The sequence below is a fragment of the Hypanus sabinus genome, chromosome 16 (assembly GCF_030144855.1).
Source record: "Hypanus sabinus isolate sHypSab1 chromosome 16, sHypSab1.hap1, whole genome shotgun sequence".
In the NCBI taxonomy this organism is placed as follows: domain Eukaryota; kingdom Metazoa; phylum Chordata; class Chondrichthyes; order Myliobatiformes; family Dasyatidae; genus Hypanus; species Hypanus sabinus.
Window position 1 is genome coordinate 2,706,705 of NC_082721.1, and position 23,977 is coordinate 2,730,681.

Here is a 23,977-nt window from a genome sequence, read left to right on the forward strand (position 1 = left end):
ATCAAATGTAGACAGCTAGGGCCAACGGAGGGCCTCAACTATTACAGAGAGCACCAGGGTTACTTTTGCCCATCATCAGTAACCAAACAAATTCTCCATTTTCTTAACGGTGGATAGGATGGAGCAAAAAACTGGTGGAATCTCATCAAGCTGGTTTCACATAAAAACTTATGGGTGGAGATATGCAATTTCCACCGGATGACTGGTCATTGGTCTGTCATGTGACATCACAGGATTGGTCAATTTTGCGGGCTTGTCCATTTATCAATTAACATTTGACCTATTAATTCTGTGCACGTGAAAGTGTTCATTTTTTTTCTCTCTTCGAGTGATTACGAGTCAAGCAGACCTATTTGGCTGCAATGGACAAGATAAAAAAAGCTATTTAATAGTAACAGAGTATATTGACTGACTGCATCACAGGCTGGTATGGAAACACCAATACCCTAGAATGGAAAATCCTACAAAAAGTAGCTGAAGTGACCCAGTCCATCATGGGTAAAGCTTTCCCCACCATTGAGCACATCTACGTGGAGTGTTGCCGCAGGAAAACTGTATCCATCATTAGGGACCCCACTACCAAGGCCATCCTCTCTTCTTGCTGCTGTCACCAGAAAGGTGGGTACAGGAGCCTCAGGACTCACCACCAGGTTCAGGAACAGTTATTACCCCTCAACCATCAGGCTCTTGATCAAAGGAGATAACTCCACTCATCCCATCACTGAAATGCTCCCACAATCAATGGACTCACTTTCCATCTCAGTTTCTGATATTTATTGCACATTTATTATTACTGCTTTTGTTTTATTTTAGTATTTGCAGTTTTGTTTTGCACACTGGTTGATGCAGTCTTTCATTTATTCCATTATGCTTTTTGGAGTTATTGAGTATGCCCACAAGAAAATGAATCTCAGTGCTATATATGGTGACATATGTACTTTGAAAGTAAATTTACTTTAAACTTGAACTACGGGTTTGAGGAGATGGTATGTTAAAGACTTTTGCAAATTTTTACAGATGTACCATGGTGAGCATTCTAACTGGTTGTATCACCATCTGGTATGGAGGGGCCTCTGGAGAGAACTGAAAAAGCTGCAGAAAGTTGTAAACTCAGCCAGCTCCATCATGGTCACTAGATTCCCCAAAATCAATAATATCTTTAAAAAGCAATGCCTCAAAAAAGCAGCATCCATCATTAAGGACCGCCATCACTCAGGACATGCCTTCGTCCCAGTTCTACTATTAAGGTGGTGGTATAGGACTGTACACACATGCACAAAGTTTCAGGACCAGCTCTTCCCACCACCTGATTTTGAAAGGACAATGAACCCCCATATATTACCTCACTATTTTTCTCCCTTTTTCTCTTTTCTCACTATATATTTAATTTAAAACTTTATATATACACATTTTTATTACAATTTAAAGTTTTTTTTTGTATTGCAATGTATGGTTGCCACAAAACAAATTTCACTGTACTGTATGCTGTACACCAGTGAACCAGATTTTGTGCTGTAAATCAGTGGCGACACCAGGAGGGAGTGATTAGTACTGCATCAGCTTGACACAACTTTATAAAATTAAAAGCATTGCACAAAAAATGCTGGAGGAAGTACAGTTGATGTTTCAGGTTGAGACCCTTCGACAGGACAGCCCGATACACTGACTGTAGTTTTTTCACATAAATGCTGCCTGGCCTGCTGAGTTCCTCTGGCATTTTGTGTGCAGTGCTTGGATTTCCAGCACCTATAGATTTTCCCTTGTCTATAAAATTAAATGGGGCTGGAGACAGATCTTCAGGAGCTGAGATAACAAGCATTCCTCTCTAGCCAAGGAAATTACATTTTCTGGGGTGCAGTTTTAGTACAGTAATCCAATATATTAGTGCACCAAAACAATCTGAGGGCTCAAGGTGGTCTTCAGCGTCCATGTTATTAGGTACACCTGCTTGTTAAGGCAAAAACCTAATCAGCCAATCATGTGACAGCAACTCTGCATAAAAGCATGGCGCCATGGTCAAGAGGTTCAGTCCCAAACATCAGAATGGGAAAGAAATGTGATCCAAGTTACTTTGTCTGTCCCCAACAATCATATCAGTTAACATAGTGAGTATCCCAGAAACTGCTGACCTCCTAGAATTTCTCACACACAACAGTCTCTAGAGTTCACAGAGTGGTGCAAAAACATACAAAAAAAAATCTAGTGAAAATGGCAGTTCTGTGGGTGAAAGCACTGTTAATCAGATAGGTCAGGGGAGATGGCCAGAGTAGTTCAAGCTGATAGGAAGGCAACAGTAACGCAAATAACCATGTATTACTACAATGGTGTGCAGACGAGCATCTCTAAATACACAACAGATCGAACCTTGATTAGTAGAATTAGTAGAAGACCTTGAACATACACTCAGTGGCACTTTACAAGGCACAGGGGGTAGCTAATAAACTGGCTACTGACTGTACATACACCCCATCCCTGGGTGGCCCCCCATCAGGACACTGAGGCACTGGAACACTTTAGACAAACGTTTTAGAAAAACTCCTCAAATTTAATGTTTTCTAATTGCTAACATCTATAAACCCTACAAACGCTCCGCTCAAGTACAGAAAAAAACTTTCTTTCAAGAACCCGATGAGAAAGGCAAGGCACAGCTGGGCATCACTTACTGAAGCTAGAATAAATGGCTTCAGCCTTGGCTTGGAGTGGTGAAAGGCCAAGGGTGGGGATAATCCAGCTGATAGATGTCTGGTCCTTCATTTATCCACCAGCCAAAGCCCACAGCTAGATTAACACGCTAAGCTGTTTGAGAGAGCAGTTCAGAGCCAACCAAATTGTTGGGTCTACTGTCAGTGGACTCAAGCTAATTATGGATTCATTTCCATAAAGCAACACATTTTGAATAATATTCCTTCCTGGTTTTCAGTAAGCACAGCAGCAATTGAACTAGTGTATATAAGCCTCTGAATTACTAGTCAAATATCAGCAAAATGCAGCTGCATCCATGCAGCAGACAAGATATTTTCCCAAGCAGCAAGGCTGATCAACACCTCCACCCACTAACCCACCCCTTCACAACCCCAATCACCACTACTTTATCATTTTCCATCAGTCATATTATATACACACTCCTATGCCTAGCGTCGTTTTATGGACAGACAGTATATAAGCTATCTTATGTATTTATATTTGTGTTACTTTATTATTATTAGGACATTCTTTATCTTGGCGTTGTTTTTATATTATGCTCTTCATCTTACTGTATTTTTTGTGCTGCATTGAATCTGAAGTAACAGTTATTTTATTCTCCTTTACACTTGTGTACTAGAAATGACATTGAACAATCTTGAATAGACACGTTCCAGGAAGATAAGTGGGTTGATAGTGATGGATAGAGAATGTACATTTGTCCTTACATGCAAGCCGTCTTTTCCCTAATCCTGCACTACTGCTTAGTGTTGTAGAGCAATTCCTCACTTACCCCTCAGCAATGCCGATGACCACAATTGAACTGACATGTCTGGGATCTTGCTGGCCAGCTGCATGGCTGGTACCACCATGTTATTGCTTTCCTGCATAAAAGAAACAGTTACTTTGTAAAACTCAATACGTTTATATATTTGCCTACGAAAAGCCATCACCCTGAAATGTTAACTCTTCACAGATTCTGCCTAAGCTGCAAAATATTTTCAGCATTTTCTATCTGGGACCAAATAGAACATTACAGCACCATACAGGCCTTTCAGCCCACTATGTGTAATCAGAGAGGGAAAAAACATTGAGACAGCGCTCAAGGATTTATTGCCTATTCAGAAATCTGATGTCAGAGGGGAAGAAGCTGTTCCTAAAATATTAAGTGTGTGTTCAGGCTTCTCTACCTTCTCCCTGACGGTAGAAATGAGAAACCATGTCCTTGATGATGTCTACCACCTTTTTGAGACAATGCCTTTTGAAGGTGTCCTCAGTGCTGGAAGGCTAGTGCCCAAGTTTGAGCTGGCTGAGTTTAAAACTCTCTGCAGTTTTTTCCGATCCTGTGCAAATGCCCCTCCATACCAGACAGCGATACAAGCAGGACTATTGAAAGGTCTCAGCCCAAAACGTCAACTCTTTATTCCTCTCCATAGATGCTGCCTGACCTACCGAGTTCATTGTTACCTTAAAGTGAATTTGCTTTAAGCAATTCTGTCAAGTAGCAATGGACGAGCAGTTAATTTGTATTTAGCAATGTTGATGAGTGGCAAGTATGAATTAGGACTTCAAAAACTGTTACCACCCTCCTTCTCAGAAGTGCTGAAGGACCTGGTACACTGATCAACAAGGGGGTGATGCCGCCGCTTGATAACTCATTATAAAAATGCCCCTCCAACATCATAGCACCCTCTTACCACCACAGGATTCTGACCCTTACTCTCTGGGATGGAATGAGTCAAATCTGCTAATGAATCAGGAAGTGTGTATGTGAGAGAAACACATTTGAGTCTCAGTGAAGAGGAGTGTGAGATCCTGTTTAGGAAGCCACCAGGAGGAAAAGCAAGAATTAACCCATAACTACAATCTGTGGATACAGAGTTCAACAGGCTCAAAGACCTCTACATGGTGTGGTACTCCATCAAGACCAGTGACACTGAAGCAGCACTGTGAACATCACTTCAGTCATCTTCTCAGATTTTCAAACAATCAGAGCCACCCAATCTCTAAGCACAGCTGTGTTGTTTCCAACTAGAAATATTAAACTCACCCTATGGTTTCCAAGGGCATAGAAGATGTGACCCAGTAATACCAAGGAACAAGCTGTTAACCGATTCAAATCTTCTGCATTTGACATTTTTAAAGTTTCCCGTAGAAACCTCCTAAAAAGCAAAGAAGAATTAATCATCTGTGAAAAGAGTGAGATACAGCAGGGATCAGTTGTCTTTTCACTGACTTAGGTGGTTTTTTTCTGGGAATTACATTTCATACCAGCCATGGTTCTCAGTCCTCTGTTGCAAGTCAAGCTGCCTTGCTGTTTAGTAACAATACAGTTAATAAGACAATAAGACCTAGGAGCAGAATCACTCAATTCAGCCCACCAAGTCTGCTCAACCATCTCATTATGGCTGAATTATTATCCCCCTCAACCCCATTCTCCTGCCTTCTCCCTATAATTTTTGACTTCCTGACAAATCAAAAAAAAAACTATTAACTTCCACAGTTTTCCATGACAATGAGCTACACAGAATCACCACCCTCTGGCTAAAGAAATTCCTCATTCATTCTCTATTCCGAGATTGTGTTCGCTGGTTGTAGACTCCCTCACTATAGGAAACATCTTCTGCACTCTTTCTAGGCCTTTCAATATTCAATAGGTTTCAGTGAGATCTTCCTCCACCCAGCCCACCCCGGCAATTTTTCTAAACTCCAGTAAGCAGCAAGTACAGGCCCAGAGCCATCATGTTAACCCTTTCCATAGAAACATAGTACACTACAGGCCCTTCAGCCCTCCATGTTGTGCTGACCCATATAATCCTTTAAAAAAAAGTACTAATCCCACACTACCCCCATAACCCTCCATTTTTCTTTCATTCATGTGCCTGTCCGAGAGGCTCTTAAGTACCCCTAATGCTTTAGCCTCCACCACCATCCCTGGCAAGTCATTCCAGGCACTCACAACCCTCAGTGTTAAAAAACACCCCTGATGTCTCCCCTAAACTTCCCTCCCTTAACTTTGTACCTATGCCCTCTGGTGTTTGCTATTCATGCCCTGGGAAACAGGTACTGACTATCCACCCTATCTATGCCTCTCATAATCTTGTAGACCTCTGTCAAATCCCCTCTCATTCTTCTATGCTCCAAAGAGAAAAGTCCCAGCTCTACTAACCTTGCCTCATGTTTTCCAATCCAGGCAACATCCTGGTAAATCTCCTCTGCACTCTCTCCATAGCTTCCACATCCTTCCTATAATGAGGTGACCAGAATTGAACACAATACTCTAAGTGCGGTCTCACCAGATATTTGTGGAGTTGCAACATGACCTCTCTACTCTTGAACTCAATCCCCCGTTTATGAAGACTAGCATCCCATAGGCCTTCCTAACTACCCTATCAACCTGTGCAGCGAACTTGAAGGATGCATGGATTTGAACAAGGTCTCTTTGTTCATCCACACTCTTACATAACTGACCATTAATCCTGTACTCAGCCTTCTGGTTTGTCCTTCCAAAATGCATCACCTCACACTTGTCCAGATTGAACTCCATCTGCCACTTTTCTGCCCAACTCTGCAGCCTGTCTATATCCTCTTGTAACCTTCGACAACCTGCAGCTCCATCCACAACTCCTCCAATCTTCATGTCATCCGCAACCTTACTCACCCATCCTTCCGCCTCTACATCCAGATCATTTATAAAAATCACAAATAGCAGGGGTCCCAGGACAGATCCCTGAGGCACTCCACTAGTCACCAACCTCCAGGCAGAATACTTTCCTTCCACAACTACCCTCTGCTTTCTTCCTTTAAGCCAATTTTTTTATCCAAACAGCCAAGGTTCCACTTATCCCATGCCTCATGACTTTCTGGATAAGTCTCTCATGAGGGACCTTGTCAAATGCTTTGCTAAAGTCCATGTAGACCACATCCACTGCCCTACCCTCATCAATTTCTTTTGTTACCTCTTCAAAAAACTCAATCAGGCTCGTGAGGCACGATCTTCCCTTCACAAAGCCATGTTGACTATCTATGAGTAAACCGTACTTCTCCAAATGCTCGTAGATCCTATCCTTAAGAATCGTTTCCAGTAGTCTGCATACCACCAATGTAAGACTCACCGGTCTATAGTTCCCAGGTTCCAATAGGCTGGTCCTGGACTTATTTCTACTTGGCATGATTAACTTATTATTATTTAATTATTTATGGTTTTATATTGCTACATTTTGTTCACTATTCTTGGCTGGTGCGGCTGTAACGAAACCCAATTTCCCCTCAGGATCAATAAGGTCTGTCTGTCTGTCTATTACCTTTTTTAAACAACTGAACTAGATTTGCCATTCTCCAGTCCTCCGGCACTTCCCGTGCAGCCAAAGAGGATTCAAAGATCATAGCTAATGCTCCTGCGATCTCTTCTCTCAATTCCCACAACAACCTGGGGTGTATCTTATCCGGCCCTGGAGATTTATCAATCTTAGTGTTTTTAAGAAGATCCAGCACTTTTTCTTCCTTAATCTCCACATTGTCCAGCACACAGGCTGGCTCTGCTTTGGCCTCATCCTGATCAAGATCTTTTTCACTTGTGAATACTGAAGCAAAGTATTCATTTAGGACCTCCCCAACCTCCTCCACCTCCAGGCACATGTTGCCCTCTTTATCCTTTAGCGGTCCCACCTTCATTCTCGTCATCCTCCTGTTCTTCACATATGCATAGAATGCCTTGAGGTTCTCCTTAATCCTACAAGCTCCTTCCTGGCTACCCTATATTTCTCATGAGCCCCTCCTACTTCATGCTTCTTATATCTAACATATGCTTCCTTTTCCCTCTTGATGAGTTGCCTTACTTGTTTCGTCAGCCACAGTTCCCTTTTCCTACTATTTTTTCCTTTCATCAGTGGGACAAACCTATCCTGAACCCAGCTCAAGTGGTCCCTAAACTTCTCCCACATTACTTCTGTGCTTCCCCCTTTGAACATCCGTTTCCAATTTACTCTCGCTAGTTCCTGCCATTTCATCTGATTTTATCCCTTTCCATTGCTATGCTGAAGCTAAGAGGGTTGTGGTCACTCTCATAAAAATGCTCCCCCACCAAGAGGTCTGTCACCTGACCAGGTTCATTACCCAGAACTAGATCCAGTATAGCCTCTCCTCTCGTCGGCCGGTCCACATACTGTGTCAGGAATCCTTCTTGAACACACCTGACAAATTCAGCCCCATCTATCCCCCTTGCACTCAGGAGGTGCCAGTCAATATGAGGGAAGTTGAAATCACCCATAACTACTACCTTGTATTTCCTGCACCATTCTAAAATCTGCCTGCTTATCTGCTCCTTGGTGTCCCGAGGGCAATTTGGGGGGCCAGTAGAGTCCTCCCAGCACAGTGATTGATCCCTTCCTATTTCTGACTTCCACCCAGACTGACTCCGTGGACACTCCTTCTGTAGCGTCCTCCCTTTCTATAGCCGTGATACTATCCCTGACCAGCAATGCCACTTCCCCGCCCCCCACCTTTTCTACCTCCCATCCTATTCCTTTTAAAACACCTGAACCCCGGGACCTGCATCATCCAATCCTGCCCTTCCTCCAACCAAGTTTCGGTAATGGCCACAACTTCGTAGTTCCATGTACTAATCCATGCTCTAAGTTCATCCTCCTTGTTCCTAATACTCCTAGCATTGAAATAGACACATTTCAACCCCTTTAACTGGCTACAATTATGTTCTGTTCACAGCCTGTCCTTCCTCATCAACTCAGAACTCTTAGCATCATGCCCTTGTCCTTCTACCTTAATTGCTACACTCACATTCTGATTCCCACCCTCCTGCCAAACTAGTTTAAACCCTCCCCAACAGCTCTATCAAACCTGCCCACCAGGATATTGGTCCTCCTGGGATTCAAGTGCAACCCGTCCTTTTTTTTTACAGGTTACACCCGCCCCAAAAGAGGTCTCAATGATCTAGAAATCTGAATCCCTGTCCCCTGCTCAAATCCCTCAGCCACTCAATTATCCTCCACCTCATTCTATTCCTATTCTCACTGTCGCATGGCACAGGCAGTAATCCCGAGATTACTACCTTTGAGGTCCTGCTTTTCAACTTCCTTCCTAACCTCCTGTAGTCTTCTTTCAGAACCTCTTCCATTTTCCTACCTATGTCATTGGTACCAACACGTACCACGACCTCTGGCTGTTCTCCCTCCCACCGCAGGATATCTTGGACGCGATCAGAAACATCCTGGACCCTGGCACCTGGGAGGCAAACTACAATCCGAGTTTCTTTCCTGCGTTCACAGAACCACCTGTCTGAACCCCTGACTATAAAGTTCCCTATCACTACTGCCTTCCTCTTCCTTTCCCTACCCTTCTGAGCCACAGGGCCAAACTCTGTGCCAGAGGCGCGGCCATTCTTGCTTCCCCTAGGCAGGCTGTCCCTCCCCCCCCCCCAACAGTACTCAAACAGGAGTACTTATTGTCAAGGGGTACAACCACAGGGGTACTCTCTAGTACTCTCTCTTTCCCTCTCTCTCCCATTCCCCTTCCTGACAGTGACCCACTTGTCTGTCTCCCGTGGCCCCGGTGTGACCACCTGCCTATAACTCCTCTCTATCACCTCCACACTCTCCCTGACTAGATGAAGGTCATCAAACTGCAGCTCCAGTTCCCTAACACGGAGCTCCATCTCGATGCACCGGGTGCAGATGTGGCTGTCCGGGACGCATCTTTCATTCAGGATCATTCTTGTGAACCTCCTGCAGACACTCTCTGATGCCAGCACATCTTTTCTTGGATATGGGGTCCAAAAGTGCTCATGACTCTTCAAGTGTGGTCTGACTAATGCCTTATAAAGCCTCAACATCACATCCTTCCTTTAATATACCAGTCCTTTCGAAATAAATGCTAACAATGCACTTGCTCGATTCTTTCTTCCACTGAGCCCCCTATAATTTAGGAGTTGCAGCCATGAGTACCCTCTGCAACTGAGTGTCTCCAGCTTTAACGCTTAATGTCAAATGAGGAAGCTCCTCCTTGACCTCAGCAGACTCTACAGACAGCTGAAACATTCCTGCATTTTAAAGAAACTACATGCTTTAGGTTTTCATAGCCGGGGAGACAGGGGTCGGGGTGAGGGGAAGAGGATAAGTGTTGGTGGGGATATTTCCCACAACCTATTAATGCTCCAAACGGTATGTGTCTCAAATAGATGCTAACAACCAAGTCCAGCTCCTGGCCTTGACTGTGGCTTAGCTACTAAGCCCGTAGACCATTTCTACTGATAGCAGAAGTGGCAAACCTAGTCACTTCTGCCAGATGGTACTCATCAGCTGTAGTTAATGGCTCATCTAGAAGGGAAACTCCAATCTCAAATCTCCACTGCCTTGCAGTTATACCCACTCATGGGGAAGGCTTCGGAATAAACCCAGAGGAAAAATCTACACCTAGAGTCCCTTAGGCAGTCCTATGTTGAGTTCAATGTTCAAAGGCAACTCCTGCAATGCCACTAATCCCAAACAACATCGGTCTCTGCCACTCCTTTGGATTCATTAACTATGTGCAGGGGGAGCCTGCTGCATGGACAACAGCATGCTCTATCCTGGCTTGTTGACTAACTAGGACTCAACATCCATGGTCAATGCCGACCACCACATGCTGACTGTGATTGAGTGGGTCTGGGCCATGCACCAAACATTAGAGTCAGATGGTTAGCTGTAACTCTTCAAAGGCACAGGCGAGAAATGGTCACACAGACCCAAGCAGCAGAGGATCACTGGGACCTGGCAGTGAGCTCCAGCAGAAGCATTACTCTGATGGAGGGAGCTGACACAAGTGGACAATCAGACTTTTAAAAGTCACTTAAACAAAAGTATGAATAGGTTCAATGATCCTGAAGGCACATAATTATAGCATCAATACAGTTTGTTCCCAGAGGCAGGAGTCAGAGACTGAACCGTTTCTAGGAGCCAGGGTGAAAGGCACTTGTGTGGGAACAAAGGAAGAAGCCCAGCCATTGATAAAACTATGGCAAAACACGCCAACGCTGCCAAGCTGCAGCAGTGGAAAGCCAAACACTCACTTTGCTTCATTGTACCGTCCCTGGAAGAAGGAGAGGAGGCCCCGGATGTAGAAGGCAGCTGCTCGGAGACAGTGGGAACTGCAGGACAAGAGAGAGACAGAACATTACTTCACATATCAATGTAATGGAGCCAAAACATATTCTCCATCTCCAATCCCTTGTTAAAACACTTTGCAATTTAGTCAAAATAGCATCTGACAACCAAAGGTGTTGTTGAATTATACACACTGACTACTTATTGATTGATTCAGGCTCATTTTGGTTCACAGATCAAGGGCTGTCAACCACCAGGTACCAGTTACCATGCTGCTGTCAGCTTCACTGCATAAGACAGGAACAGAATTAGGCTACTCAGCCCATCATCAGCTCTGCCATCCATTATCCCAAACAACTGCATTCTTCTGTCTTCTCCCTGTAACCTTTGACTCCTTGACTAATCAAGAACCTATCAAACTTCACTTTAAAATACCCAATGACTTAGCCTCCTCAGCCATCTTTGGCAATGAATTCCACAGTTTTGCCACCATTTTGCTAAAGAAATTCCCTACTGGGCAAGAATTTTAGTGTATTGGACTCAAGTTCTCAGCAGTCCTGAGGTAGGGTCTCAGCCTGAAACACTGACTGTTTACTCTTTTCTGTAGATGCTGTCAGGCCTGCTGAGTTCCTCCAACATTTTGTGTGTGATACTTTGGATTTCCAGCATCTACAGATTTTCTTGTGTTTGTGATTTATATTCCTATGCCTAAAGGAAGTAATCTAACTTGCCTGAAAAGATTTAAGTGGTTTTCCTAGCTAAGGTACTGGGAACTTACTGCTCTGGGAAGTTATAAACTGCAAGTGGATATAATCAGAATTGAACTCAATTATTCAGGAGTAAAAGCTGAAAGGAATTTTTCCACTCAGGTAGCGAAATCTGGACCACTGCTCCCAAAATGGATAACAAAAGATACAGAGGACAGGCAGCAAACAGTTAAGATTACTTAAGAATTTACAGTTAATAATGCATTTCCCAGATATCCTTTTGGTTATGGGTGAAACTAGAACTAGAGGTTGTAGGTTAAGAATGAAAAAGGTGAATTGTTTAAGCGGAGCATGAGGGGGAACTTTTTCACTCAGACCGTAAGGACTGTTGAACAAGCTGCCAGTGGAAGTAGTGGAAGCAGGCATGATTTCAACATTTAAGAGAAATTTGGATGGAAACATAGTTGGGAGGAGTATGAAGGGCTAGGGTTCAAGTGTGGGTCAATGGAACTCAGCAGAATAATGTTTCAGCATGGACTGCTAAACCCAAAGGGGCTGCTTCTGTGACTATGACATACTCACACAGCACAGAAGCATCAAGCACCCATCCATGCTAATCCTATCAATTCTCTCCATGTCCTGCCACTCACTAACACGCTAGGGTGGAGGTTTACAGCAGCCGATTAGCCAGCTAACCAGCTGCTCTTTGGGACAAGGGAGGAAAGCAATGCACAGACATCACTGAGAGGTCAGGACTGAACCAGTTAATGTGGCTGTGGGACAGCAGCTCTAAACACTATGCACTGTGCCAGCAGTCAGTTGGAGGAATTCTGTCGAACAAACACCATCTGAAGAGTCAACAATTCCTTGCCCCTTCCTGCAGATGCAGATCAACCCAGAGTTCCTTCAGCAGATTGTGTGTTGCTCCAGGTTCCAATGTCTGCTGTGCTGTGGTGCAGATGAGCTACAATCAAACCAAGTGATGGTGTACAGTCAAGAGGTGGGTCATGTTTCCACAACCCGAGTCTTCATCAATCTCTCGTGTTGTTTTCTGCTGCGTCATCCCATCAAGCATGCCAAGATCAAATTCAGCAGTCAACTGCAAGGCTAACTCCTCTCTACCATCACAATTCCATCTTCAAAACAATCTCCATGATTACAGAAGGTAACCCTTCTCTGTGAAATCAGCAGAAACGGATGCTTCACTTACCTGACGGGGAAGTTGTGATCTGGGTTTATTCTTTCCAGCAGACCGTATAGCTACAATGAAGAGGAAAACTTGTGAACAGAAAAACTAACCTCTAGAAGAACCAGGATACAACACATCTCACCCAACTATGCAAATAAAGTGTACGTGATGTGGACCAAAAGACAAATTAGAATTCGGCCATTCAGCCCATTGACTCTCCCCCATTATTCCATTATGGCTCAACCCCATTCTCCTGCCTTCTCCTTGCAATTTTTGACGCTCTGACTAAACAAAAACCTATCAACCTCTGCTTTAACTACACCCAATGACTTGGCCTCCACAGCCATCATGGGCAATGGATTCCACAGATTCACCACCCTTTGGCTAAAGAGATGACTTTTCATCTGTCCTTCTATTCTGAGGCTGTGCCCTCTGGTCCCAGACTCTCCATTAGAGGAAACATCCTCTCCACACTCATTCTATCTAAAGATTTTAATAGCCACTAGGTTTCAATGAGATCACTCCCCGCCCCCTTCAGCGAGTATATAGGGCATGGACCAGAAGCAAACATAATGGAGATTAGCAGGACTTAACCAAGTGATGAAATTGACAGAAATATCATTCTGGTCTTTCAGCTACAAAACACAAAAACAACAGGCAAACTGTGGCAACCAAAACAAACTATTTCAGCACTCTTCAGTTCTCAGATACCCCTCAAAGTACTTGCAGTGTAGGGAACGTCACCATAGCATACTATTGAGATATAAATGCAGATTAAATCAGTTTTACATTGAACTTAATACCATACTGTTTCTGTTACTAAACAACAAGCTGTAGGGTCGGTGAGGAGACTGCCACCAGGACTAATGTCAGAGGGATCCCCAATATCAATGTTTATAATGCAGATTGCAAGCCATTCCATATGCAAAACCATTGGCTACAATAGGTTAATTCCCAGTGCAATGTTGACTTGTTATACACACCACCATTGATTTATCTTGTGTGCCTCCGGACTCCACTCTATATGGGAACAATATATTTACATTCCCAACAGACATTTGACACAACCTTTCTATTCTGCAAAATATTAAAACAACCATCCATGACCAACAACATTGCACACAGCCAGGATCACAACATACACTAAACATATCCCATCTTGTAGGCTTCATCAGCCAATGATTCTGCTGTAGGAGAAACAAAATCAAGTATGAAATCAAATCATAAACATGAGATTCTGTAGTTGCTGGAAATCCAGAGTAACACTTACAAAATGCTGGAAGAAGTCAGCAGGTCAGGCAATGTCTCTGGAAATGAATAAGTAGACAATGTTTCAGGATGAGATCTTTGTTGAGGAAGGTCTGAAGGGTTTTGTTTATTTCCATAGATGCTACCTGACCTATTAAGTTCCTCTAGCATCTTGTGTGTGTTGCTCAAAAATCAAAACACAAAAAATTCCAGTTCTGCAGAAATGAAAACCAAGGTTGACAGCCAGTTCATGCTAGAAGGATTATGCAGCGACCTTCTCACCTCCTGAAGTCTGTTTCCCTCTCGGATGTAGACACTGGCTAGGTTCGTGACTATGAATGCCCACAACTCCTGATGTGTGGTCAGCTAAAATAACAAGAGCAGATTTAGAATAACTTATCTTGTGTATTATCGTGCTTCTAAGTAGCTGGCAATGAAACAGTTCAATTTTAATTGACAATGTAAGATGACAAGTACTCTAGTAGTGATTGACAGCACCAGCAATCAGAGTTGAATACTCTGTCTCTAAGGTGTTTATGCATTATCCCAGTGACCCCGTGGGTTTTCTCCAGGTGTTCCAGTTTTCTCCCACATTCCAAAGAAATACGGGCTAGGGTCAGTAAGAATGGGCATGCTATGTTGGCGCTGGAAGCATGACAACACTTGCAGGCTGCCCTCAACACATCCTTGGACTATGTTGGTCATTGAAGCAAATGGTACATTTCAATGTAATCTAACTAAACTTTATCATTAAATAGAAGATTTTCTACATCTTATCTACAGACATCACTCCTAGTTACTCCAGTCCAATCACTGGAAGGTAGCCTGAATCTGCAAATACAGAACCAAACTGGAAGACATGAAGAAAATTCTGCCCATGCAAATCAGAGCCCATTAACCACTCGTCTGTGCCAGGTTATACATTGAGACCGAATCTACACATGTGTAACATGGCGTAAGATTTCACTGCTAATGTAATGGTTTCTCTGTAGCAGCAATGTTTGGGTTATGACTAGAGATAACGGGGTTTGGAATGCTGGGGCTATCCAATGAGAGAAATGTTGTTCTTTCTTGTGAGTCAGGAAGAGATTTTCGTGGTCTTTTGTTGGGGAGATGAGGAGAGAAGACACAAATGGAGAGAGTTGCTAGATCACGGGACGGAGTGGACTTGGAGCGAGGGTCCGAAGGCCAGCAACGATCAGAAGTGGATGGCGGATGACCGGCTTACCAGTGAGTTCCAACGGTGCGCAATAGACTGTTTCATGAGAATGGACCCTTTTTCTTTTTTTTTGTTTTCTTTATTAACCACATAGTCAAAGTAAGAATTATAAAACTCAATCACTTAATCGCATATTGTGTACTGTTTGTTATTTCGGGGTACTGATTTGTAACAGGGGACACATCATGCAGCATCCACCCAAACGAGATTTCTTAAGTTTGGCCGGGCTGGGGGCTATCACCCCCTATATTAAGCCGCCCAGCCAAAGCGAGAGTTACACATTGAATAACTGGGCTGTGTTGGAAAGTAGTTATGGACATAACTGAAGTAACTGTTTGGCTGGGAGCATTTCCTCAATAGCTCTACACAAGTGTTTGTGGTCAAAATGATTTACTTTAGGCAGCAGTCAATAATTTCACCTCTGCTGTTTCACTATAGTAAAGATATTACACTCAATCAAGTCCAAACCCTTAAGACACCCATCTTCCTAAAATTCAGCAACAATATAGGCACCTGAATGATACCAAGGAGACTCTACAGACATTGCTCACTCAGTGTTTATAGCTGTAAAGATGTATACCTGAAGTGCTGTTGAGAACTGAGCCTCAGCGTTGTCCATGCAGTTTATAGAGATGCAGTACAAACCCTGCAGGAGAAACAATAGTTGAGACTGGAAATCACTACCAAAATTGATTGCTGGCAAACAGGTTCGACCTGCATAAACTGCCCAGGCGGTTAGAATTTCTCAAAAGGATTAAGAGCTAATTTGTCACACTCACTAATAAATAATACATCTATTATTTAATTGTTACTACATTCACTTCCATAAAAACAGCAACAGTTACAGAGGCAAAAACTTCGAATACATGAAAATCTATCTGGTTAGAGGAAATGCACTGAACATAGTACACAACGGCATGGTACAGGCCCTTCATCCAAGATGTTGTGCCACCTTTTAATCACTCTAAGTCCACTTAACCCTTCCCCATAGCCTTCATTTCTTCTATCATTCAAGTACCTATCTAAGAGTTTTTAAAACAAAAGTAAATGTCTCTAGTTTATCTGCCTATACCATCAACCCTGGCAAGGTATTCCATGCACCCACCACTTTAAAAAAAAACCCTACTTCTGACATTTCCACACGTATTTTCCACACGTAGACTGGGAAGCTCATTCTGTAAAAGGGCTGGATGGTTTAGAGTTTGTGAAATGTGTGCAGGATAGTTTTTTTGCAACAATACATAGAAGTACCGACTAGAGATGGGGCAGTGTTGGATCTCCTGTTAGGGAATGCGATAGGTCAGCTGACAGATGTATGTGTTGGGGAGCACTTCGGGTCCAGTGATCACAATAGCATTAGCTTCAATATAATTATGGAGAAGGACAGGACTGGACCTAGAGTTGAGATTTTTGATTAGAGAAAGGGTAACTTTGAGGAGATGCGAAGGGATTTAGAGAGAGTGGATTGGGTCAAGTTGTTTTATGGGAAGGATGTAATAGAGAAATGGAGGTCATTTAAGGGCGAAATTATGAGGGTACAGAATCTTTATGTTCCTGTTAGGTTGAAAGGAAAGGTTAAAGGTTTGAAAGCACCATGGTTTTCAAGGGATATTAGAAATTTGGTTTGGAAAAAGAGGGATGTCTACAATAGATATAGGCAGCATGGAGTAAAGGAATTGCTCGAGGAATATAAAGAATGTAAAAGGAATCTTAAGAAAGAGATTAGAAAAGCTAAAAGAAGATACGAGGTTGGTTTGGCAAATAAGGTGAAAGTAAATCCGAAAGGTTTCTACAGTTATATTAAAAGCAAGAGGATAGTGAGGGATAAAATTGGCCCCTTAGAGAATCAGAGTGGTCAGCTATGTGTGGAGCCGAGGGAGATGGGAGAGATTTTGAACGACTTCTTCTCTTCGGTATTCACTAAGGAGAAGGATATTGAATTGTGTAAGGTGTGGGAAACAAGTAAGGAAGTTATGGAACCTATGACAATTAAAGAGGTGGAAGTACTGGCGCTTTTAAGAAATTTAAAAGTGGATAAATCTCCGGGTCCTGACAAGATATTCCCCAGGACCTTGAGGGAAGTTTGTGTAGAAATAGCAGGAGCTCTGACGGAGATCTTTAAGATGTCATTAGAAACGGGGATTGTGCCGGAGGATTGGCGTATTGCTCATGTGGTTCCATTGTTTAAAAAGGGTTCTAGAAGGAAGCCTAGCAATTATAGACCTGTCAGTTTGACATCAGTGGTGGGTAAATTAATGGAAAGTATTCTTAGAGATAGTATTTATAATTATCTGGATAGACAGGATCTGATTAGGAGCAGCCAGCATGGATTTGTGCGTGGAAGGTCATGTTTGACAAACCTTATTGAATTTTTTGAAGAGGTTACGAGGAATGTTGACGAGGGTAAGGCAGTGGATGTAGTCTATATGGACTTCAGCAAAGCCTTTGACAAAGTTCCACATGGAAGGTTAGTTAAGAAGGTTCAGTCGTTAGGTATTAATGCTGGAGTAATAAAATGGATTCAACAGTGGCTAGATGGGAGATGCCAGAGAGTAGTGGTGGATAATTGTTTATCGGGATGGAGGCCAGTGACTAGCGGGGTGCCTTAGGGATCTGTTTTGGGCCCAATGTTGTTTGTAATATACATAAATGATCTGGATGATGGGGTGGTAAATTGGATTAATAAGTATGCCGATGATACTAAGGTAGGAGGTGTTGTGGATAGTGAGGTGGGTTTTCAAAGCTTGCAGGGAGATTCATGCTGGTTAGAAGAATGGGCTGAACGTTGGCAGATGGAGTTTAATGCTGAGAAGTGTGAGGTTCTACATTTTGGCAGGAATAATCCAAATAGAACATACAGGGTAAATGGTAGGGCATTGAGGAATGCAGAGGAACAGACAGATCTAGGAATAACAGTGCATAGTTCCCTGAAGGTGGAGTCTCATGTAGATAGGGTGGTGAAGAAGGCTTTTGGAACGCTGGCCTTTATAAATCAAAGCATTGAGTACAGAAGTTGGGATGTTATGCTAAAGTTGTACAAGGCATTGGTAAGGCCAAATTTGGAATATTGTGTGCAGTTCTGGTCACCGAATTATAGGAAAGATATCAATAAATTAGAGAGAGTGCAGAGACAATTTACTAGGATGTTACCTGGGTTTCAACAATTAAGTTACAGAGAAAGGTTGAACAAGTTAGGTCTCTATTCATTGGAGCGTAGAAGGTTGAGGGGGGGATTTGATCGAGGTATTTAAAATTTTGAGAGGGATAGATAGAGTTGACGTGAACAGGCTGTTTCCATTGAGAGTAGGGGAGATTCAAACTAGAGGACATGATTTGAGAGTTAGGGGGCAGAAGTTTAAGGGAAACATGAGGGGGTATTTCTTTACTCAAAGAGTGATAGCTGTGTGGAATGAGCGTCCTGTAGAAGTAGTAGAGGCCAGTTCAGTTGTGTCATTTAAGGTAAAATTGGATAGGTATATGGACAGGAAAGGAGTGGAGGGTTATGGGCTGAGTGCGGGTAGGTGGGACTAGGTGAGATTAAGAGTTCGGCACGGACTAGGAGGGCCGAGATGGCCTGTTTCCATGCTGTGATTGTTATATGGTTATATGGTTATTTCTCCTGATACCTTCCTCCAATCACCTTAAATTATAACCCTTCGTATTAGCCGTTTGAGTCTTGGGAAAAGCGTCTGACCGTCTTATCTTCACCCCATACCTTGTACACCTCTATCAAGCTGCCTCTCATCCTCCTTCACTCCAAGAGAGAAGCCCTAGCTCACTCAATCTTTCCTTATAAGACATGCTCTCTAATCCAGGTAGCCTCCTGGTTAATCTCTGCACGCTCAAGGCTTCACACCCTTCCTATAAGGAAAGGACCTCAAGTGAACACAGTACTCCAAGTGTGGTCTAACCAGAGATCTAGATAGGGTAGCAACATTACCTTGCAGCTCTGCTCCAGCTCATCGCTGTTAACTAGGCGTGACAAACTACTCCAGAAGGAAATGTTGACAGATGTCCTGCAAAGCTATGGTCAGTGGTTTTGAGAAGTTCTAGCAGACCTCCCATGACCAAAAGCATCCTCCAAGATTCCCACCCATAATATATGGAAGTTTAAAGTAAATTAACAAAGTACATATATGTCACCATATACAATTCTGAGATTCATTTTCTTGTAGGCATACTCAATAAATCCATAATAGAATAATAATCAAAACATTCAATGAAAGACCACATCATCTGGACATTCAGTGTGTAAAAGACAACGAACTGTAGAAATACAAAAATAAGTAAATAAGTGGTATCAAGAACATGAGATGAGTTCTTGAAAGCGAATCCAGAGGTTATGGGAACGTTTCTGTAATGGGGCAAGTGAAGTTGAGTGAAGTTATCCCCACTAGTTCAGGAGCCTGATGGTTGAGGAATAATAATCATTCCTGAACTTGGAGGTATGGGTCCTGGGGCTCCTATACCTCCTTCCTGATGACAACAATGAGAAAGGAGCTTGGCCTGAACAGTGGAAGTCATTGATGATTGATTCTGCTGTTTTCCTGTGACAACGCTCAATGTAGATGTGTTCAATGGTGGGAAGGGCATTACCTGTGACTGACTGGGCTATATTCATTACTTTGAGTAGGGTTTTCTCTGCAGTCCCTGGAGAGCACTGCAGAGCCAGGTAAAGTCAAACTAATAAACAGCATAACAATCCCAGAAGCTTTCTTCCTCCAGGTGATCAGACAGATTGACTAACAGTAGGCAAAACTCTCACAATTGGCTGAACTAGGAAGTCATTCAGATACTGTCTGAATTAGGATTTCCACAATTAAAAGCAGAAGGCATATGCAATGTTAGCATTTCTTTCAAGAGGACTAGAATTTAAGAGCAAGGATGTGATGCTGAGGCTTTATAAAGCATTGGTCAGACCGCACTTAGGAGTTCTGAGCTCATTATCCAAGAAAGGATGTGCTGGCATTGGAGAGGTCTAGAGGAACTTCATGAGAATGATACTGAGACTGAAAGGGTTAACATACGAGGAGTATTTGATGGCTTTGAGCCTGTACTGCTAGAGCTTAGAAGAATGAAGTGGGATCTCATTGAAACCTATTGAATATTGAAAGGGAAATAGATTGGATGTGGAGAGAATGTTTCCTGTTCTGGGTGAATATAGGACCAGAGAGCACAGCCTCAGAATAGAGAGATGCTAGTTAGAACAGAGATAAGAAGGAATTTCTTTAGCCAGAGCATGCTGAAATCTGTGGAATTCACTGCCACAGACAGCTGGAGGCAAAGTCAGAGTATATTTAAAGCAGCAGTTGATAGGTTCTTGATTGGTTAGGGCATCAAAGTTCATGGGGAATAGGCAGGAGATGGTGGAGCAGACTCAAAGGACTTAATGGTCTAACTCTGCTCCTATAACACCGTAGGACATAAGCTCCCAACATTTAAGTGTGACCTGATTCACTCAAAACAACTAATAAATAATGAGGCAAAAACAAACTGCTAGAGAACTCCTTGGGATAAACAGCATCAGTGGAGGTAAAGTCATGACTCCAGTCCTGATGCAGGGTCACAACCAGAAGCATCGGCCATCCCTCTGCCTTCAGAGATGCTGCCTGACTGGCTGAAGTCCTCTAGTAGTTTGTTTAAGTTCCAGATTCTAGCATCTGCAGTCTTGCATCTTCTAATAAATAACAGAAGCTTATCAATCATCAGCCAATATGCCGTTTCATTACTTACCAGTAGTGTGTGAAGCTGGGCAGCATGGTTGGAAAATAGCCTGGGAGACTGTTGACACAGTTGGCAGACCTGAGAAATCTGACAAGATACAAAACTGTGATTGCAATAACCAACACGTTAGAATCTAGATCCAAAACAGAAACTGAAACTGATTGAATGTCTGCTGATTGGTGTGAGAAAGAAAAAAAGAGAGATTTTAAATCTATGAGTAAAGAGAAGATATTGGTTGAAAACAGAGAAAAAAAAGATGCTTTATTTTAAGAGCTAAAATTAACTCATTCTAGAAAGTGTTTAGAGTAACTGTACAAATGGGGTTCTGCATTACCCTCCACTGTCATGTTCCCATAAGTACTCCCTAAACATTTTTAAAAACCAAGCCTTTGATCAGAATTCTATCTTCTTTCAGCAGTGTGTCAAAATTAGGATGCTTTGCTTTGTTGACATCAGTAAGTAAGTTCAAGATGCTTCTGACCCACAGTCTCAGCTGAACTAAATGGGTAAAGATATGAACTCGGGCACTCAATGTTAAGGCTTACTTATATCTAACTCAACACCTCACCATTCTATGGTACATTTCCTGATGTTGTCAGGATGCGAGAAAGGATACAAACCTCTTGGAGAGCGGTGGCTTTGTGTCCCGTTACAAGTCGACACATGATGATGTGTTCCAATAACATGACTTGAAATGAGGACAGAATGGGGCTGCAGTCCAGCACTACGTAACAGAAAAGACTCAATATTAGAATACAATATATAACCACATTGCAGATTAAGGAAGGTTTTAAGAAATCCTTTGAGAATCTAGTCCCATACAGCAAACATATTTTTTAAGATTGTGTTATGTGCTAACATTAATGGTATTTTGGGCCAGAAGGTGATTGCCCAGTGTTCAAAAGGAGAAGATCAGTCTCTTTCAGCACTGTACTCAAATATTATCCTTTATTGGATCAGTGCCTCTCACTACCCCAAAACACAAACCCACCAATATATATCTATGTATACATCAACACATCAGTGCTGTTTCCAGTCACCGGTACATGAGAGACCAGCTCCCATCGATCCCTTGCTCCAATGTTATGCAACATCAGACTCATCCCCACCAGTACATCCCCACTGTACAGTGACAGACCCATCCCAACAGTACCATATCAGTGTTACACAGTGACAGACCCATCCCCACCAGTATTGCACCCTGGTATTGCAGTAGCAGACCCGTCCCCACCTGTATTATATGTTATCTTGTCTCCTAACAGCTCAACCCAAGTGTGGACAGATGGAATCCAAGTTGCAGAACAGACTGCAAACATCTTAGACACATAATTACCAGAACCCACAATCAAATTTCCAGTTGCAAGGACTTACTTTTTAACTTTTCTAACTGCATGAGTGCTTTATCTGTGTATTTCTGGGCTTTCTCCAAGTATCCAGCTTGCATGGAGTGCATAACTGTCACCTGAAACATAAGAAACTCCACATCACTCCCATGCATTTCAACCCGATAATTTTATACACAGCAATAAAAGTGCATTGTTACAGAAATAGCAATGAAGAACATCCTTCCATTCAGACAGATGGAGGACTTCCATTGCTGCCCTAGATGCCAGGAGCATAAGGGTAAATACAAAGGTGTGCAAGCTCAGCGAAACAGATTCACAGTGCCATACTATAATTGGTAACGTGAACATGAAATAAATGGAGTAAGTTACTCAAGGGAGAGGTAGTGCTGAAGTCGGACAAAATAATTTTATCAGCATCCTCTCACCAAAGACAATGACTCAAAAAGGCAGGATCAATCATTAAGGACCGCCATCACTCAGGACATGCCTTCTTCTCATACCTACCATCAAATATGAGGTACAGAAGCCTGAAGACACACTCCATATTTTAGGAACAGCTTCTTCTCCTCCGCCATCTGATTTCTAAACAGGCATGAACACTATCCTCACTATTTTTTCCCTCCTTTATTGCACTACTTACAAAGAAAATTTTAAAGCATGAAAAAATAAAAAAACTGAAATGTCAACAATTTTGAATCATTCACCCTCTCCGGCCAAGTCTGTTAGCTTTGCACAGCATAATGAAGCAAAATTTACCCACTCCTCCTGGCAAAAGTCACTCAAGCTAGGTTAGTTGGGGAGCAGTGGTGGACAGTAATCTTGAGGTCTTGCTGGAGGTCTGATAAGGGTTAAAGTCAGGACTCTGACTCAGCCACTCAATGACATCAATTTTCTACATTTGAAACCACTCCATGGTTGCTTTGCCAATATGCTTTGGCTCACTGTCCTGCTGAAAGATAAACTTCCTTCCCAGTTTAAGTTTTCTAGCAGAGACTAACAGGTTTTTACCCAGAAGCTCTCTGTATTTTGCAGCATTCATCTTCCCATCACTCCTTACCAGATTTCCAGTCTGAAATGCATTCCCATAGCATGATGTTACCTCCACCATACTTTTTACAGTAGGGATGGTGTTACCTGGCTGATGCACAGTATTGGATTTACACATGTACCACTTATTGTTGGAGCCAGTAAGTTCCATTTTAGTCTCATCTGACCATAAGAAGTTCTTTACAGTATCTTCTAAGTGATGCTTTGCCAAGCTTTTACAGGCAAGGGTATGTTTTTTTTTCCCCAGCCACAGCTTCTACATTGCCACCCTGCCATATGTCCCCTTTTTGTGCAAGGCCTTAGATTGTGGAGCCATGAACTTCATCTCCATTCGCAGCCACTGACTCTGCAACTCAGCGTGACTGTTGGCATCACAGAAGCTTCTCTTTCAAGTGCCATTCTTCTCTGGCAACTAAGTTTAGAGGGGCAGCCTGACCTAGATAGTATGGCTGTGGTTTCATGATGGACTGCACTGAGCTCGAGGTACGTTCAATACCTTTGAGACAAACTTGTGCCCTTCCACAGATTTATACTTCTCTATTATCATTTCCCTGACTTGCCTTGAATGCCCTTTAGTCATCATTTTGGTTTGGTCCGTTGAAAATCTAGCATACTGTTGCACCTTAGAGAGAGGTGGTATTTATTCAGATGATTCTCCAGTTTTCTACATTAACAAAATGGGTGAGTTGGTACAGTAATATACAGTCTTGCACCTGAGG

At 42.7% G+C, this 23,977-nt stretch overlaps 1 protein-coding gene across 1 annotated transcript in view; it reads right to left on the bottom strand.

Moving 5' to 3' along the window:
* mau2 (MAU2 sister chromatid cohesion factor) overlaps positions 1-23,977 on the bottom strand; it is a 72,479-nt gene that overhangs the window by 12,106 nt on the left and 36,396 nt on the right. Inside the window, exons 9-17 of the mRNA XM_059990987.1 lie at positions 22,237-22,327; positions 21,486-21,589; positions 20,875-20,952; positions 15,722-15,787; positions 14,205-14,288; positions 12,696-12,745; positions 10,745-10,822; positions 4,733-4,844; positions 3,476-3,566 (exon numbers count right to left, since the gene is read on the bottom strand). Of these exons, the coding sequence (XP_059846970.1) occupies positions 3,476-3,566; positions 4,733-4,844; positions 10,745-10,822; positions 12,696-12,745; positions 14,205-14,288; positions 15,722-15,787; positions 20,875-20,952; positions 21,486-21,589; positions 22,237-22,327 (754 nt within the window). The remainder of the gene's footprint in view (positions 1-3,475; positions 3,567-4,732; positions 4,845-10,744; positions 10,823-12,695; positions 12,746-14,204; positions 14,289-15,721; positions 15,788-20,874; positions 20,953-21,485; positions 21,590-22,236; positions 22,328-23,977) is intronic.